The sequence below is a fragment of the Leptidea sinapis genome, chromosome 26 (assembly GCF_905404315.1).
Source record: "Leptidea sinapis chromosome 26, ilLepSina1.1, whole genome shotgun sequence".
NCBI classification, from domain to species: Eukaryota; Metazoa; Arthropoda; class Insecta; order Lepidoptera; family Pieridae; genus Leptidea; species Leptidea sinapis.
In genome coordinates this window covers 2,588,705-2,606,567 of record NC_066290.1, presented here as the reverse complement: position 1 = coordinate 2,606,567, position 17,863 = coordinate 2,588,705, and the positions used below count along the sequence as shown (strand labels likewise).

The window sequence follows — 17,863 nt, the reverse complement described above, 5'->3', positions numbered from 1 at the left end:
AGCAAACGAGACTGAGCATCGCGATCACCTAAGAACAGTTCTTAGAAGATTGGAAGAAAACGGTATCACTATCAACCCCGCGAAGTGTAACTTAGGCCAAACGGAAGTCAAATTTCTTGGATACATCGTATCATAAAACGGTATACAGCCACCAGAAGAGAAGATTAAAGCCATTACCGAATATTCAAAACCGAAAACTATAGAAGGTTTAAGATGATTTCTAGGCATTTTAAATTTCTATCGTGACCACATACCGAATGCTGCATCAATACAAGCTCCGCTAAACGCTTACCTACACCATGTCAAGAAACGTGATAAAACAATAATTGAATGGACCGACGAAGCATCACAATCATTCGAAGAGTGCAAGAATAGTATATCCAAAGCTACCTTACTCGCTCACCCATCACATGATGCCCCTATCGCAATATTCTGCGATGCGTCTGACAATGCAGTAGGTGCAGTTCTACAACAATACATCGAAAATAATTGGCAACCACTCGGTTACTTCTCAAAGAAATTCTCAGAGGCGGAGAACAAATACTCAGCGTATGACAGAGAACTCTCAGCTGTCTATAAGTCAGTGAAACATTTCCGTAAGATGTTTGAAGGACGTGAATTAATTATATTCACAGACCACAAACCCCTCACATTCGCAATGAATAAAACACAGACTGCAAACGAAACGCCACGCCGAACGCGCCAATTATTATTCATCAGTGAATTCACAACCGATATTCGACACATCAGTGGAAAAAACAATATTATTGCCGACGCATTAAGTCGAATAGAAACAATAACAGTGTCACCTACGATCGTCTACAGCGAATTAGCAAACGCACAAGAGCGAGACAGCAGCATAACACAACTCATTCAACAACCAAACTTAACCTTCAAGAAAATAAATGTATCTAACACGAACCTAGAATTATATTGCGAAACATCAACAAGTCATGTACGTCCTTACATACCTACAGAATTCCGCAAACAAATTTTTAATAGTGTACATAATATTACTCACCCAGGAATACGAACATCACGTAAATTAATATCTCAAAAATTCTTTTGGCCATCAATGAATATCTACATCGGGAAGTGGAGTAAAACTTGTATAAATTGTCAAAAAAGTAAAATACAACGCCACACAGTCAGCATAATTCAATGTTTTGACGCAAGCGATCGTTTTCAGCATATACACATAGATATTGTTGGACCTCTACCTACCTCTGCCCAAGGACATCCTTATCTGATAACAATGATCGACAGACATACTGGTTGGCCTGAGGCAATCCCTAGCGACAATATTACAGCCGAGACAATTGCAGATATCATAAACAATCACTGGACCTCAAGATTTGGATGCCCAGCGACACTAACAAGCGATCAAGGTCGACAATTCGAAAGCTCTCTGTTTACCAACCTCATGAAAACTATAGGAGTTAAACGGATACGAAGTACTAGCTATAACCCAAAGAGTAAGGTAGAACGTTTTCATCGTTGCTTGAAGACAGCCCTTCGTTCAAGGTTAATGAACACCTGTGCATGGGTCAATGAACTACCAACCGTATTATTAGGCCTGCGCGCAGTTCTACGATCGGACACAGGCGTTAGCGCCGCCGAACTAACATACGGCTATAACCTTCGTCTACCAAGTGATTTCTTCGACATAAACACACAAACATCATCTACCTCATTGGATCATACCTACGTTGATAAATTACGTACCCATATCGCAGCTAATAAACCACACTCATCTACTTCACATCGTAATATCTAACACATATTTGTTCATCAAGACTTTATATGCAGTCATATACATGATTTACTGAATCTATTCTAATAAATACTTATTAGAATAGATTCAGTAAAATCACCATTACAAACACCATATGAAGGACCGTACCGTGTTATCAAACGAAGCGGTAAAGTTTATACCATTCAGTTACCAGGTCGACAAACAAACATATCGATCGACCGTTTAAAAGCTGCATATTTATTAAATGAAACTGAAGAAAACAATACATTATATTGACATTGGCTTAGTTGTGGTGACCTTTCCACAAAAGCCATAATATAAAGAATAGACGTTGAACCAAACAAATAAATGGGTTACGCGATAGAGATGCAAGATCAATAGCTTTGTCCCGTGCTATCTCGGCCTTAGTTGCATATCGCTTGTCCTTTCTATTTGTATTGAAGTTACCTACGCTATTTCTGTAGCGTTAAAATTATAAGTTTTAGGTGGTGAGTGTTGAAGTTTTCCATTTCAGACATCAGATACTTACATCCTCTTTGCTTTAGAGTTAACACAGATTATTACGATGAGTAACATAAAACATTCTGTGTTCAAGTTTCACTTTCACCTACACCAGGCCATAAAATCAAAAAAAAAAATTTCACCTACAAAAAAATATTGCCGGTTTTTTTGTGGATTTAGGTTAGGTTATTTGTTTGTAAATAAATCTGAACATGAAAGAATCGAAACAGAATCAGACGCCAATAGCAGATTTACAGGAATTACGAAATCATTTTGTTTCTCACAATGTTATTCGCGAATATATTGCTCACTCATCTAAAGTCCATTCTGTTGGCTGGTCTTGCGATGGGAGACGACTAGCTTCAGGATCCTTTGATAAAACTGTTGTCATTTTTAACTTAGAGCGTAATAGATTGGTAAGTTTAACTCTCATGCATCTCAATCCTTGACCAGCAATTAAAATTTATGCTGTTAAGTTAATTTCAAATACCAACAGGTGTTTGATTACTATCCTATTGTAGGAATTGAATTTTCAAAGTCATTACTACAATTAACTGAGCGAGTATTTATAAATGTAGTCATTCACATACCATTCCTTTTTAAATTTTGTGCTAAGCTGTATCACACTATTTTTGTTTATAATGCGAAAGATACACAATAAATTGCAGATTACAATACACCAATGAATAAAAATATAAATTATTAATTTCTTATTATTACTTTTATGTGTGTAAGGTGTAAGTAACTCTCCCAGAATTCTGTTTTGTGTTCTTTTCAAACAAATTTGAATTAGTAGTCGATGTCAAAACATATTTCCTTGCCCTCAAATCACTTTGATATTCAGTTGTGGAGTAGTGAGAGGAACTGTTAGAGGAATGAGGAAGCCATTTGGTTTCTTTTGAGCCAGACATAGTATTTTTGCTGCTTATAGAGTCCATGTGAATGACAGCAGCAAGTAGAAAATATTACAAGTTGTTTTTTATTTACAGGCACAAGACTTTGTGTTCAGAGGTCACACGGGTTCGGTGGATCAACTATGCTGGCATGCTTCACATCCAGACCTACTCAGCACTGCCAGTGGTGACAAATCTGTCAGAATATGGGATGCCAGGTATTTTTGAAACATTAATTTGGGATTGCTTACAAATAAAAGCACATTATAATTATAGTAATTGTGTCTTTTACAACACCAAGTTTTTTTACTGTAACAAATTGTAAATTCATATTAATAATGATAATTTCTCTACATGTAGAAATGATTTGAATCAATTTGATGAAGGAAATTTCTGCTATTTTTTAACCTAACTTAATGGTTTACCCATTCTGTCCTGTTTTAGTTATATGTTGTTCCAGCCCAAAAAAAATTGTTGTCGATTTTCTGAGGTGTCGTCCCACTAAAATTATTTTCCCAAGTTTCATTATTATGTTTGTAACTATTTTAACAGGTCACATAAGTGTGCAGCAGCCATATCCACAAAGGGAGAAAATATAAACATTGCATGGTCACCCAATGGTTCAACCATTGCTGTGGGAAACAAAGAGGACCTTGTCTCATTTATTGATGCTCGTAATTACAAAGTGGTAAGGATATTTTATAAACATGTAATACAATTTGGTGGTGAAAAATTCATTATATATGTCGCTAGTTGGAAACCGTTTGTGTTCTTAAGAGCTGTTTGACCTGTATTCTCCCTCTTCAAAATGTTGATGCATCCAATATAATATGATAATTTATATTTATACAGTTTATTCTTTATTACTTTTTATTATAATTCATATTATTTTCACATGATTCATATATTAGATGCAGCACCTTAGTTATTAATTTGTTATCTATTTTACAGCCATTGTGAAACACTCTATTTGATTGAAAATAGTGGCTGTTAATTTTCTTGTATGTTCTTCTCAAAAGCTCAACTTTTTCCAAAGATATGGTAAATTCAGTAATTTAAAAGAAATATTTATAGTGACTATTCAAAAGTGCTAAGTTTAAGCCTCATTGAAAAAAGTATATTTGACCTTTTTTCAGGTAACTGAGGAGCAATTTAATTTTGAAGTCAACGAGATATCATGGAACAATACCTCTGATCTGTTCTTTTTGACGAACGGCTTGGGATGTGTTCATATTTTGACGTGAGTACCTAAGTAAAACTTATAACTTTGTATGAAGTTAATTATTTATTTAATAATAAATTTTCATGAATATTTCTTTTGTGTATAACAACCAGTTGCTTAACTAGCCTTAAATACTTTTGTGAAATAAGTTAAAGAAAAAAGCTCACAAACTACTCTATGTACCAACTACATGATAATAATAATAATAATATTGACACACTTTTTACACAAATTATCTTGCCCCAAGTTAAGCATATATAGCCTGTGTTATGGGTTACAAGACAATGATATATTTGATACAATATACTTACTTAAACATACATATATTCATATAAACATACATAAATACATTTAAACATCCATGACTCGGAAACAAATATCTATATTCATCATATAAATGCTTGCACCTACCGGGATTCGAACCCGGCACCTCTAGCTTAGTAGGTAGGATCGCTAACCACTCTGCTATACAGGTTGTCTTATGATGTGTTGCGAAATTGAAAGAATTGTTAATAAATGTTTGTATGGAAAAAATTCGATTGCATAAATTATTTTGTAAATGATAACATAACTTGAGATTGGAGCGAATGCCCCCACTAAGACCCATCACAAAATCTACTACCCACATAAATTCTGTGAGTAGATTTTGACAATAATGTTAATCCTATTTGCATATGGATTTAATGGCGGTGATATAGCAACTGGGGCGGTGGTAGTGAAAGGATTGGCTGATTTCACGCCATTTTTTTGATGTGAGTTGTTTCGATAAACTCGTTGAATCTATGGATAGGGAGGGTGCATATTAATGATAGGTGGTGCAATTTTTTTTATTAGAGCGGGCAAATGGGCAATTGACTCACCTCACTAGTCGCTCATGGATATTTAGAAGGCTTTTGAGAAGGGTTTGAGTACCAGAGTATTAAATACAACTTTGTATAATGCGACATTCCACAACAATGAAAATTTAATTTTATTTGACACAAATAAATTCATTAATTATAAAATGAAAATAACCAATGGTAACCTATACCTACCATTTAGAGTTAAGCGACAGCTGGCTACTTTAGTAGCTTATAGTCTTAGTCAACAAACTACTTCCTCTGTAGTATTATTTAATAAACATGCCTCTATTGGGCAAAATTGTAAAATAATCGACATACAAGCCCCTATTGGGGAATGTATTAGTACTAATGTACAAAAATATAACAATGAAGATTTTTCTTCAATTAATTTAAATTAAGTTATTTGACAAGGGAGGACAACTCTTGCAATATCATACAAAATAGGCAACATTCACCAAATATAAATGTTACTGCTATAGATAATCATAATATAAAGCTCATAAATATTGTTCACCAGAATATACAAGGTATCTCAAGTAAGGAATTAGAAATTGAACTGTTTTTGAGCTGCTGTAATATAGATATATTATGTATTACAGAACATTGGCGTAAGAGTCATCAGCTCCAGTTTAGTTTTAGAGAACATAAAGTAGTCAGTTCGTTTTGTAGAAGTAGGGCAATACATGGAGGTTCCCTAATTATCATTAATAATAGATTAAAATGTAAAAATAGAAGAGATATTGTTAATCTCTCTATAGAACAACTAATTGAGATAGCTTGTATAGAACTAGAGCAATTTATTATTGTAAGTGTATACCGCCCCCCACTGCATCATATGAACAATTCCAACATAGAATGGAGGAGGTACTATCAAAATTTAGCAAAACTAGCAAGTCAATTATAGTGTGTGGAGATTTTAATATAAACTTGCTCGAACCTTCGGCCAATTGTACTAGCCTTAAAAATTTATTTCAAAGTTTTAATTTGTTCAATGTATTTTGGGAACCTACTAGAATCACTTCTACAACAGCAACCTGTTTAGATAATATTTTTACAGATGTTACTATTACTAGTAATCTCATAATTAATAATCTTCAGTCCGACCATAGTGGGCAACTTATAAAAGTAAATACAAGATTGGACAATGTCAGACCAAAAAAGGTGACGATTATACCAGTTACGGGTAGCCGTCTTGAGAGGTTTAGAAATAATTTGGTAAATACAATACCATTTTTACACTGTGGCGAAACTGCTAATTTTCACGACAACTTAGTCTTCAATTCCTTCTGTGAGGAATTTGACAGGATTTTTACTCCAGTAACGGTGACAGTAAACAACAAACATAGTTTTAATGATTGGGCAACAATGGGTATCCACAAAAGTCGTAAACGCTTATATGACCTTTATTATGAGAAACATTACAATAATAGTGAAGAATTTAAAATATATGTAAAAAAATACTCCAAGCTCTTTAAAATAGTTTGTCATGAAGCGAAAACACGTTTCATTGCAGATAAAATTAAAAACAGTAATAATAAAGTAAAAGCGACTTGGAGTGTAATTAACAATGAAACTGGTAGATCGAATTGCCGTAACACCTCTATCTGTTTAAATATTAATAATCGCGTTATAAATTCGGAAATAGAAATTGCAAATGAATTTGATAAATACTTCTCCGAAATCCCGATTGTCACGACCAAATACCTTAACTCTTCGCCAAAAGCAGCATATGATATGCTTAAATTACACGTATCTTCTACTGACTTGAAATTTAAGTATGTTACAGGTAGCGATATAATAAAAATCTTCAAATTAATTAACCTAAAAAATACAAAAGACCTATGGGGCCATTCTTTATCTAATGTATCTGTATCTAATATTGTTAAATACATACTTGACATTATAGCACCTGAATTAGCAATAATATTTAATGAATGCATAGATGAGGGTGTGTTCCCTGACCTCATGAAATACAGCAAAGTTATACCTTTGTTTAAATCGGGCAGTTCTTTTGACCCTGCTAATTTCAGAACTATTTCAGTGCTGCCTGTTTTTAGTAAAATTTTTGAAAAACTTTTGCTTCAACAGCTACAAATGCATTTTTGTAAATTAATGAACAAAAATCAGTTTGGTTTCACTAGGGGCTTATCAACAATTAATGCGGGTACTAGACTCATTGAGCACATCTTTGACGCCTGGGAAGAGTCACAGGATGCATTGGGCATTTTTTGTGATTTGTCAAAAGCATTTGACTGCGTCCACCATGAAACTTTACTCCTAAAACTAAAGCATTATGGAGTGAAAAATAGAGCGCTAAATCTGTTAAAATCATATTTAAGCGAAAGAGTTCAGATAGTCGATGTAAATGGCAAACGGTCTTCGGGTAAACCTGTGGGAATAGGTGTTCCACAGGGTTCTATTCTCGGTCCTTTCTTGTTTCTTATATATATTAACGATCTACCGTTTGTGGTAGATGATAGCCATGAGATTGTATTATTTGCTGATGATACTTCACTTATTTTTAAAGTGAAGCGACGTGCGGATATTGATGACGAGGTAAGCAATGCACTCTCAAAGATAGTGCGTTGGTTTGAGACGAATAATCTGCACTTAAACAGTAAAAAAAAAAGTGTTTACGGTTCATTACACCAAACACAGCGGAGGTACAAACCAACGTACTTATAAATGACCAGAGATTGGAACTTGTGGACACTACGGTCTTCTTGGGTATCACGTTAGATAAAAAGCTTCAGTGGGGTCCACATATTACCCATCTAGCAGATAGACTCAGCTCTGCGGCATATGCAGTTAGAAAGATTAGAGAGTACACGAATGTTGCGACCGCTAGATTAGTGTACTTTAGTTATTTTCACAGCATCATGACGTACGGTATATTACTATGGGGTCATGCTGCTGACATTGATATAGTGTTTGCACTGCAAAAGAGAGCTGTTCGTGCTATATATCAGCTTGGTTAAAGACAGTCTCTCAAAGAAAAATTTAAAGAAATAAATATTATGACTGTTTATTGTCAGTACATTTATGAAAATTTAATATATGTTCACAAAAATCGTCACCTTTTTGCTCTTAATAGTGATTTTCATTATTATAACACTAGAAATAAGGGATTGCTTGTAACTAATTCTAGTAGGCTTCATAAGATACATAATAGCTTTAAGGGTAAATGTATACACTTCTACAATAAAGTCCCAGCCACTGTTCAGGCATTATCTATAAATAAATTTAAATGTTTTATAAAAAAATGGCTCTGTCGTAAATCCTATTACTCCACTGCTGAATATCTAAATGATCGGACAGCCTGGGACTAGATTGTGATTATTTTATAGCGACTGTACAATATTGTATATTTTTATTGAAAAGAGCGCAAAAAAAAAATGCTGGGAGAGTTTCTTGCGCCGCTTCTTCTCTCTCAGAGCGCCATTTGTTTCCGAAGCGGTAGTAGTATCTAGTAGTATAAGAAATGACATCAAAAAGAATTCTGAAGGAATCAATTTTGAGAAAATAAATGCCTTTTATGCCTTTACCTATGCAGCAGCCGGCACTGATACCGCAAAGTGGAAGCAAAAGTTTCTTCGGAAACGCACGGTTATGGTATGACAGGCATCGACAACGTGATGCGGGAGGTTATTCGTAGTTTGGCGTAGTCAGTGATTGTGAAACTTGGTTTTTAGTTAATTATCTGATCAAGCTAATTTCTAAGCAACTCAGAGTGGTAGCAGCAGGAGGCTTTGTACATGTTGCCGGCTAGATTATAAGACCCACACGGCACGGCGCCTATTTCTGCCGTGAAGCAGTATTGTGTTTCGGTCTGAAGGGCGCCGTAGCTAGGGAAATTAATTTTCAATTGAGACTTAACATATTATGTCTCAAGGTGACGAGCGCAATTATTGTAGTGCCACTCAGAATTATTGTGGTTTTCAAAGAATCCTGAGCGGCACTGCATTGTAATGGGCAGGGTGTATCAATTACCATCAGTTGAATATCCTGCTCGTATCGTCCCTTATTATGATAAAAAACCTTCGCAGGTACCCGTCGCTGGAGCTGCAGACGGTCCTGAAGGCCCACCCGGGCACGTGTATCTGCATTGAGCACGACCCCACTGGCCGGTTCTTCGCCACCGGTTCAGCCGACGCGCTCGTGTCGCTGTGGGATGTCAACGAGCTGGCCTGCCTGAGGGTCTTCTCAAGGTAACGCTGCGTCATGGAATTCATACTGGCATTCTGTCACAGAAGTAGTTATAGAACTTATTGTTAGTAGATTTTTTTTTCTAGAAAAGGACGAGCGTAGGGTCACCTGGTGTTAAGTGATCACCGCCACCCATATATCTTGCAACACCAGAGGAATCACCGGAGCGTTGCCAGCCTTTAAGAAAGGAGTATGCGTTTTTTTAAAGGTACCCATGTCGTGTCGTCCTGGAAACTCCGCACAAGCTTATTCCACAGCTTTGTTGTATGTGGAAGAAAGTTCCTTGAAAACCATACTGTGGAAGAATGAAGATTGTGGTGTGTCGTGCGGAGGTGGAATTCGGCGGTAGGGAATGTGTACACATTCTGTCCTGTTATTTGGTTAGTTCTTGTAGTGATATCGTGGGGCGGGTCGTTCCTTTGCTTAAATCATGTCAAGGTAAGTGATGGCTAGTCTTACTCGTCACCCGTCAAATATTTCATATCATTGAATTAATTTAAGAAAATAATTAATGACAATTTTAATTATTTTCTTTTAGTTATTTACACAACATTATTAATTTAAAGGGTCACTTTAAATTTACTCCTTTTTAAGTTTGGATATGCTGTTATTGAGACAATTTTTCACTGAACACCTTTTTTTCACTGATCATTGCTTGACGTTGTATTTAAAGCGCGGTAGAAACACAACTGAAGTGAAGTGCGTAGGCTCAGTTTTGCTTCAGACAGTTTTTGAGCGTAATTGTGAGTCTATTTTATTGTACGTAACATAATATTTCAATTCAATCATTGAGATTGAATTGAAATATTATGTTTCCATTGCAAAAGCAGGTGCGCACAAGTGTCACAAAATAAATTAAGTAAGCAATGCAAAATATAACTGTAGGTAAGTACTTCATACAAATGATAAAGGGACTAAAGATATGAATAAAAATTTAACCTAAATTTTAAGTAATAAAAATAAAACTGTATGATGTTACTAGTGAAGCCCATGATGACAAGTAATTCCGCATCATACTATCCCCAATATAATAATCTTTTAAATTTATAATAAGTGGGGAACGTAATAGAACCCAACACATTTTGTCATTATCTTACGATTTATTTACCTTGTTAGTTCTAAAACCGCCAGGAAATTTTATGTTTGTGTATAATATTAGTTATGCAAATCACATTTTTAATATATTTATGCATACTTTACTAATTTATAAATACAATGTTTTGATATGTTGATTATTTGCAATACAAGCCCCAGTCTGTTGTTTTTGGTGCAGACTGGAGTGGCCGGTGCGCACTCTGTCGTTCAGCTTCGACGGTCGGCTGCTGGCGTCTGCCAGTGAGGACCACATCATTGACATTGGAGACACCGAAACTGGTGAGTCGTTTGGATACTATATACTCATTCATGGGGAAATACAACACAAATATATAATAAAATCCCCCCCCCCCCCATGTTACTGAACTTCCGTTATATAAATTTTAATGAAGTTTTAATGAAGGAAGCGTATTATAAAGTTCAGGAATATAATATAGATGATAAAAATGTATGGATAATATGAAAACTGTAAAGGGAGGATAAAACTTTGGTGAGTTTCTTGCCGGTTCTTCACAGAACATGCCCTCTTGGTAGTATCTTAAACCGATGGCATCGAACTTGACATTCATAAGTTAACAAATTGTACCTAAATGAATAAAAAAGTTTCATTTCACTAGTTTTGGTTTAGTTGCAGCCTTGGTCCTTGGCTGTTCCTCCACGTTATCTATTATTGCTAGAAAACAAGCTGCGGGGAGCACTTAGATTATCAGGACTGTTCTGCTGAACCATTGTCGATACAATCTGAGTCTTAACGCGTATCAAAATAGCCCAGCGTAATTCAATCAACTCTGATCAAGATGTATTGGTGCTAGAGAGAACATCTCTAACGGAGATACAGCAAGAGATAAAGCAAAGAATCTATTGTTACTGTAGCATAATAAGGATCAATTGTAGTGCCACTCAGAATTTTTGGATTTATCAAGAATCCTGAGCGGCACTGAATTGTAATGAGCAGGGCGTATCAATCACCATCAGCTGAACGTCCGGCTCGTCTCGTCCCTTATTTTCATAAAAAAAATCAAGCAGTTCAGCCTAGACTAAACGGGTTTGTCCTAAGACCGATAGGAGAAACTAGTTTGACCTAGTCCGTACCAGTTTATCCTATCGCCTACAGGTGAACTGGTTTGTCCTAAGATCGTGTTTGGCCGGTAACATATACACGTACATATAATACAGGTACACACTAGTAGATATATTCCCAGAATATACACATAGAAATAGTGTTATATGCCACTGTCTCGGATTACAAATAAGTGTTCTCTTCTATTCCGACATTTCTATGACTTGTTTGAGGGCTCTAAATAATGAATATAAAAATAAGTTTTTTTAATATAATATTGTTGTGGGTGTATCAGGTGAGAAGGTGGCGGAGATCCCAGTGGCTGCGTCCACGTTCACGGTAGCTTGGCACCCGTCGCGCTACCTGGTGGCGTACGCGTGTGAGGACAAGGAGCCTCCCGAGAGGAAGAGGGACGCCGGCAACCTCAAGCTGTGGGGCCTGAGCAACAGCTGAGTGTGAGAGGGACTGGTGACGCCACGCACACGTCGGTATGAGAAGGTTCCGTCCCTGTTGTACCACGTGGGTACTAATACCACTACCCTCAGTAACATTGACAACATGCGGGTCACCTGACGGCAAGTGATCACTGCGGTTGTTCTTGTGAAGAAGGATCATAGTATTATAAGCGTTGCCGAACTTTATACTTGACGGGATATTTTTTTTAAGGTATCAATCTTTTATCGACTTGAGAGCACCACAGAACAATTAAGGAAAAATATCAACAGTACTTAACGGGATAAGCATTTTTTGAGTTTCCCCTATTTCATACTGTTTATGTGTAATAAATACAAATAGTGAGTCAACTTTTCCACTAGATAGAACAACTATGGATCAGCCAGCGATGTTTGCGGTAGTACCGGTTTGCTCGCTTGCGTACCGGTACTCGTAATTAGACTTGTCACATATACAAAGTAATCTTGCGTGAGATGATTTAAACAATTTGTTATTTTTAAAGTGCTATCCTTCACTTCTGAGATTATACAAATTAAATTAGTTACCAAAATTTGTGAACGATGCGATACTCGAACCCGTAAAATCTGTTTCCGGCCGAGTGCTCTTACTAACTGAGACAACCGTTTGCGCGTGACGCATGGTTCGTAAATCTTGGTATGTCTTGTTCAACTCTCAGATTATGACTCAGTTGGTAAGAGCGTTCGAATGAAATTTGAGAGTACATGGGTTCGCATCCCGTATCGTAATAGTATCATAAATTGTGGTTACAAATTTAACTTGCGTGAGAAATAGTTTGGTGTCCCTTGTATACATATCATAGCAAGTTTTTGTGACAACCCGCAAGGGTCTTGACATCTAGTCATAAAGTATTTGCATATTTTAAGACTAGGTGTCGGGACAATCGTGCAGGTAGATAGAGTCTCTTGCTGCTAGACAACCGATGAAAACAGACCAGGTTTATTACTTTAGTGTTCACGACAAGCAACGTCTTACACTCGCGATTTGTATGTCACAGTGTTAGTGTGCGTTCATTGCTCAAAATAAAGGTTAACTGGTCAACATCAATTTATTTTCGACGCTTTCACAACGGTCACAGTCTATCTGGTATATATGTATAATTAATGATCTATATAAAAAAGGCAAATGATGAAGGAAATATTCAAAACAATAAAAAATTTATTCATAAATATATTTGTTTTATTTACAATTCATATTACTTCGTAGTGACCGGTGCGCTTCGCTTCACCGAAAAAAATACATAATATGTACAAAAAATTATATCAAAAGGAGGATGGCGAGTATGCATGTATTTGGGACCCACTGAAAGAAGTGGTTTACATCAGATAGAAACACTTAAGAAATTAATTTTAAATTAGGTAACCTTATGTAAGTTTATAAGATTTAGTTTTTATACCACGTTACTTTTAGTTTCCTACCAGTAAAAAGTTTTGCTTTTAATTTATATATAAATATTTTTTCAATCTTAAGTTTATATTTATTTTTAATGTTATGTCTTTGTATACTACATACTTATACGTTTCCAAATAATTTTTTTTCTTTCTTTCTTTCACATCACGGAAACTTATTAATAATAGTAGAACGAAAGAATAAACTGTTACGATGTATACAAAAAGTGGTATGATATAACTTAAAATTAAACGATATCTAATCTAAATTAAATAAATAAATCTTTTGTTCAATCAATAATTTGTATCTTATGTCTATGCCTAATTACTGTCTGCTAATAGATAATATAGATAACTAGCTGACCCAGCAACCGTTGTATTGCCGATATTAAAATCGCGATACAAAAGTAACTGTTGATCGTAGATGGGTGAAAATTTGAAGTTTTATGTATTTTTTAATGCTGACTCATAATCAAACAAATTTAAAAATCATGTCACGAAAATTAAAAAAAAAAATGGCGTGGACCACCCTTAACATTTAGGGGGATGAAAAATAGATGTTGTCCAATTCTCAGATCTACCCAATATGCACTCAAAATTTCATGAGAATCGGTCAAGCCGTTTTGAAGGAGTTTAACTACAAACACCGCGACATGAGAATTTTATATATTAGAATATGTGGAATGTTGGCCAGCAGTGGGATAGTCAAGGATAATTGAGGTTTCACAATTCATTATTTCAAGCAGGTATCGATCGATACTCTAAAAGAAGTGACCTACTCATTTTAGTATGAAAGAACGATAATAATCTTATTGTTAATTACTACTGGTTTGAGGTAGGTCAAGATAGTACGATGGTGTCGGAACATCCATATAAGTAATGACAAGGACTGTCATGTCAAAAAATGTAGATGTAGATATTTTAATCATATCATATTCAATTCAATTTATTTATGAAGAGAGAAGAATATAGAATATTAAAAATAATAGAATAAGGCTACAAAAATACTTATAATAGGCGCTCTTAGGCGCCACCATAATCAACAGAATTTATGTACTCTTTTTCAGCCATTATTTTCGCTGGGCAATCAGAAGCGCCTGTGTTATGATCGCTTGGCTTTTTAAAATGTAAGCAAGAAGCATATTTCGGTACATCTGCCTCTTTTAGATATTCCTTGATTGTGTGACCTTTATCTCCGCAGTGGCTACACGTGTATGTTCACTCCTGGCCGCATGACCATACTGCTGACACTTAAAATACCTTGTGACAAAAGTAAAGTCTCTCACAGGACAAGACAATTAACAAACACTTGATCCTATGACATGAGGGCTTTGCGTATGGTTGCGGTAACTTCAATTATATAATTGCAGGTTTCAGCGTCCTAAATCAGGCGATTTATAACTTTAACCTTAACTTAATTGAGCTTAAAAACGATTCGAGGCTGGAATCTTAAAAGTCATCGGCATAACTCTAAGCTTACGTTTAAAAGGCTCATCGGTCATAAATCCTGAGTGCTTTAGCTGTTCAGATTGTTTCAGCTTCTGGATGTCCACCTTATTATCTGTGCTGATTATGACACCCCCATTCCTCGCCTTGCACAGGCCTCAGGCCAAGTAATTTGATTTGATCTGGGCAAATAATTTTTTGTACAAGAGATTTCGTCTTTTCGCTTGACTTCAATTTGTCATTGAGATAGATGGCAACTGACCTAAAATTATTTGGTTGGATGAAATTGTTAGTACCTTTTTCAACATCTCAGCAAATGATGTTCCCGGGGCAGGTTTAAAAGACTCCTCAATGCTCAGCTTCTTCTTCAGGTCTTGAAGTCGCTGGGATAGGTCAAGTTGGCTTTGGAGAGTTTGTATGGAAGAATGCGCTTGAAAAGTTTTAGAATTGAGAGACTGGTATTGCACAGCCATCTGCGAAGTACCATGACCCACTCTTCGGCATAATGCATTGATCCGTAATTTCTAATCAGTATGAAGCTTTCCTTCTGCAGCAATAGAGCACATTTCATTTAAGCACTGGTCAATGGACGATATCTGTAACTCTGGTGTGGATGACTTCAAGCACATTTTCGTCTTGGATCTTTCGGGCGAGGTGCGGGTGCGGTTGTTGGAGGTGGGGAGCGAGCAGTCCTGTTACTTCGATTAAATGGAATATTTTCCATTTTTAAAATATACATACATAGTTAATAAAATATATACTATGAACACGTCTCGCACAGTTATTACATAACTGCCTGTTAACATGAAACTAGGTCACACTTTAGCTTAATGATTATTTATAAATGACAAATAAAGATTATTCGACACGTCTGTTCACAATGAGTTCGCAACATCTCATAATTAAAAAATTATAATAATTTCTTTCTTTTGACTCCCATATCTTAGCGATTCAATGTTTTTATATAAACATTGTATAAACTTATGTTTCTAATTAATATAAACTTGTACTTGTACGTTACTCCCTTAATTTTTAAATTATGTGGGTCCATTCTCGCCATCCTCCTTTGAAATCTTCAGTTAATTACGAAATTCGTAGAAGTTCAGTCAGTACAACCCAGTTGTTATTTCATCCGATTAAATAATATGACTTAAATTATTTCGGGAATTGCAGGAACAGATAATTAATTTTCCAAAATTAAATTATGTTACGTAACAATCACTAAATTATATTACACGAGCTGTTAGACACTTAGGGTATATTCCGATATGTACTGCGAGCGCAGATATGTATGTACACAGTGCTATCACTGTAGAAAAATTCGTTCCGTTATGGACTGACAGTATTTAGGCCGCAGTAGCCTAGGGAAATATATGACGTCATAATTTACTGTGAGCACTAGCGTTTTCAAGATAAGGTACTCGAAGTACTTTGATCACGTGATCAGTCACAACCACTCGAGTGCCTAACGTTTTATAAACAATACCTACAGTTTAATCCCAAATATATTTGACAGTACTCCAATAACAGTTTTTTTAATGAAGTAGAAAACTTTAATACACTCATTTGAATCCTGCGTCAATGCGGCTGACAGTATACGGGATTGCGTTCCGTTTTAAATAGTAACCAGTATAACTGGCTATAAAGGAACGGCTTCACAGTATACTAAATTGACGTCACACTGTACAGTGGTCGCAGTGCATATCGGAACATACCCTTAATGTCACATCACAATTCGATTAGTCCTTCGGTTTTACAGTAATTTAGTAATTTTTATTTTAATTTATAATATTGATAACTATCATTGCTGATTTACATTAGAGAAAATCTATACATTACGGTGGTATATATAGTATTTATTTATATTATGTACATCGGTTATAACAATATATTCAACTACAGTGTCTATCACCAAGTCTCCGTCTGGTATCTGCCAGTTTGCACCATATTCTTCACGAAACCTTTACCGTCTTCAAGGTCACAAAGAACGTTCTCTATAAAGCTATCCCTGACATTGTCGGGCATATTCTTGGAGTTCCCGGAAACGTAAATGTGTGCTCCCGACAGGATTAGATCCCGGAGAGTGTTGCGGTGCTCACTTATTTTATGTTGGACGTATCTGTAAATGTAAATTAAATATTTCATTCTTGCCCATTCTTGTACCTCACCTGACACACAGTGGCATTGCACTTCTTGCCCCGCACGGCCACTGTGTGAAATCAATTGCCGGCTGCTGTTTTTCTGAACCGATACAACTTGGGAAACTTCAAGAAAAGAGCGTACTCCCACCTTAAGGGCCTGCCACGCATCTCTTGACACCTGTTCTTGAGAATGTCCATGGGCGGCTACCTCGACACTGCTTACCACGTGAGCCTTGCTCGTATGCCCCCTCTTATATAAAAAAAACGAATAGGTACATAGTAAACAACGAAACTCACACTTTCTCCTCCTGGTCCCTCGAGAACGCGCAGTACACGACGACGTGTCCATCTGTCTCCCATTTCTCTATTTCGCGGCGACACAGGAAGTCTTTCTCTTTGTACCGACACCCGAAGAACAGATGAATGTTACCAGCGACTCCCCGCGCGATCCGGTCTTGGATTAAACTGCGGAATGGAGCCAGACCAGTTCCGGGACCGATCAATATCAGAGGAACATTCTGGAAAATATTAGGTTTTATTGGTAAATTTGAGATGTGCCTACATTTATCAAAAAAGGAATAAGTTTTGGGGCTTTTACCATTACGTCTTGGTAAATGAAAGCGACGGTCAATGTTGAATTAAACAAACTGCAAATCCGAATTGTCACATTTAGGTTGAGTTGAAATAGGAAGTTAGCTCATAAGATTTAAACATATAAAAAGATTAAAATACAATATAGAATTAATTTAGGTTATTATATTTATATTAAATACCCACATATGATGTAATATGTTAGTTTAGACTTCGTTTATTGACCGGTTAGTAACATCGTCCGCGTAGGC

The 17,863-nt window shown here is 36.0% G+C and overlaps 2 protein-coding genes across 2 annotated transcripts in view; one reads left to right on the top strand and one right to left on the bottom strand.

Moving 5' to 3' along the window:
- The first annotated feature begins 2,389 nt into the window (after positions 1-2,389).
- Positions 2,390-13,215, top strand: LOC126972396 (THO complex subunit 3). Its single transcript, XM_050819113.1, has 7 exons — positions 2,390-2,673; positions 3,247-3,368; positions 3,703-3,838; positions 4,287-4,390; positions 9,261-9,422; positions 10,694-10,794; positions 11,871-13,215. The coding sequence occupies exons 1-7, from the start codon at positions 2,470-2,472 to the stop codon at positions 12,026-12,028; spliced, it is 987 nt and encodes a 328-aa protein (XP_050675070.1). The 5' UTR covers positions 2,390-2,469; the 3' UTR covers positions 12,029-13,215.
- Positions 13,187-17,863, bottom strand: part of LOC126972386 (NADPH-dependent diflavin oxidoreductase 1) — a 19,469-nt gene continuing 14,792 nt past the window's right edge. The window contains exons 7-8 of the mRNA XM_050819095.1: positions 17,319-17,539; positions 13,187-16,999 (exon numbers count right to left, since the gene is read on the bottom strand). Coding sequence (XP_050675052.1) covers positions 16,789-16,999; positions 17,319-17,539 — 432 coding nt within the window. The 3' untranslated portion in view covers positions 13,187-16,788. The remainder of the gene's footprint in view (positions 17,000-17,318; positions 17,540-17,863) is intronic.